This window comes from Eimeria mitis, genomic scaffold (assembly GCF_000499745.2).
Source record: "Eimeria mitis Houghton genomic scaffold, Emh_scaff565, whole genome shotgun sequence".
NCBI lineage: Eukaryota > Apicomplexa > Conoidasida > Eucoccidiorida > Eimeriidae > Eimeria > Eimeria mitis.
Genome location: NW_013573908.1, coordinates 4,723 through 5,252, shown reverse-complemented (window position 1 = coordinate 5,252; position 530 = coordinate 4,723). Strand labels below are relative to the sequence as shown.

At 56.2% G+C, this 530-nt stretch overlaps 2 protein-coding genes across 2 annotated transcripts in view; both read left to right on the top strand.

Moving 5' to 3' along the window:
* EMH_0016380 (uncharacterized protein) overlaps window positions 1-187 on the top strand; it is a gene marked incomplete at both ends in the record, with an annotated part of 1,994 nt that extends 1,807 nt beyond the window's left edge. The window contains one exon of the mRNA XM_013500627.1: window positions 3-187. Within this exon, the coding sequence (XP_013356081.1) occupies window positions 3-187 (185 nt within the window). The remainder of the gene's footprint in view (window positions 1-2) is intronic.
* A 41-nt stretch (window positions 188-228) lies between these two features.
* EMH_0016370 (uncharacterized protein) overlaps window positions 229-530 on the top strand; it is a gene marked incomplete at both ends in the record, with an annotated part of 2,087 nt that continues 1,785 nt past the window's right edge. Inside the window, one exon of the mRNA XM_013500626.1 lies at window positions 229-530. Coding sequence (XP_013356080.1) covers window positions 229-530 — 302 coding nt within the window.

The window sequence follows — 530 nt, the reverse complement described above, 5'->3', positions numbered from 1 at the left end:
GCAGCAGCAGCAGCAGCAGTACAAGCAAACCCACCCGCGCCAAAAGCACCAGCTGAAACACAAGCAGCAGGAACAGCAGCAGCAGCAGCAGCAGAAGGCTCAGCAGCAGCAGCAAATAAAGAATCAGGGGCAGACCCAGCGACAGCAGGAGCAGCAACAGCAGCAGCAGCAGCAGGAGCAGCAGTAGCAGCAGCAGCAGGAGGAGCAGCAGGAGCAATATGTGTTGCTATGAATACAATATTACCTTTTGTTGGTGGGGTGGAGGGTGTGTTTACTCTAGGCCGAGTCTGCCGCTGCCTGCGGCTGGCTGTGCTGCGCTGCAGCAACTGGCTGCAGCTAGCGCAGCAGCAAGGGTTTGTTTCTGCTGCTGCTGTCAGCAGCAGGATAATATCTGAAAGAAGAAGCAAAGGAAAAGTATATGTAGGGTATGTGCCCACCATGCTGCTGCTGCAGCAGCAGCGGCAGCTGCAGCAACGCATACAACAAACCATGCAGCAGCTCTCCCCCTCCAGCAGCAGCAGCAACAGCAG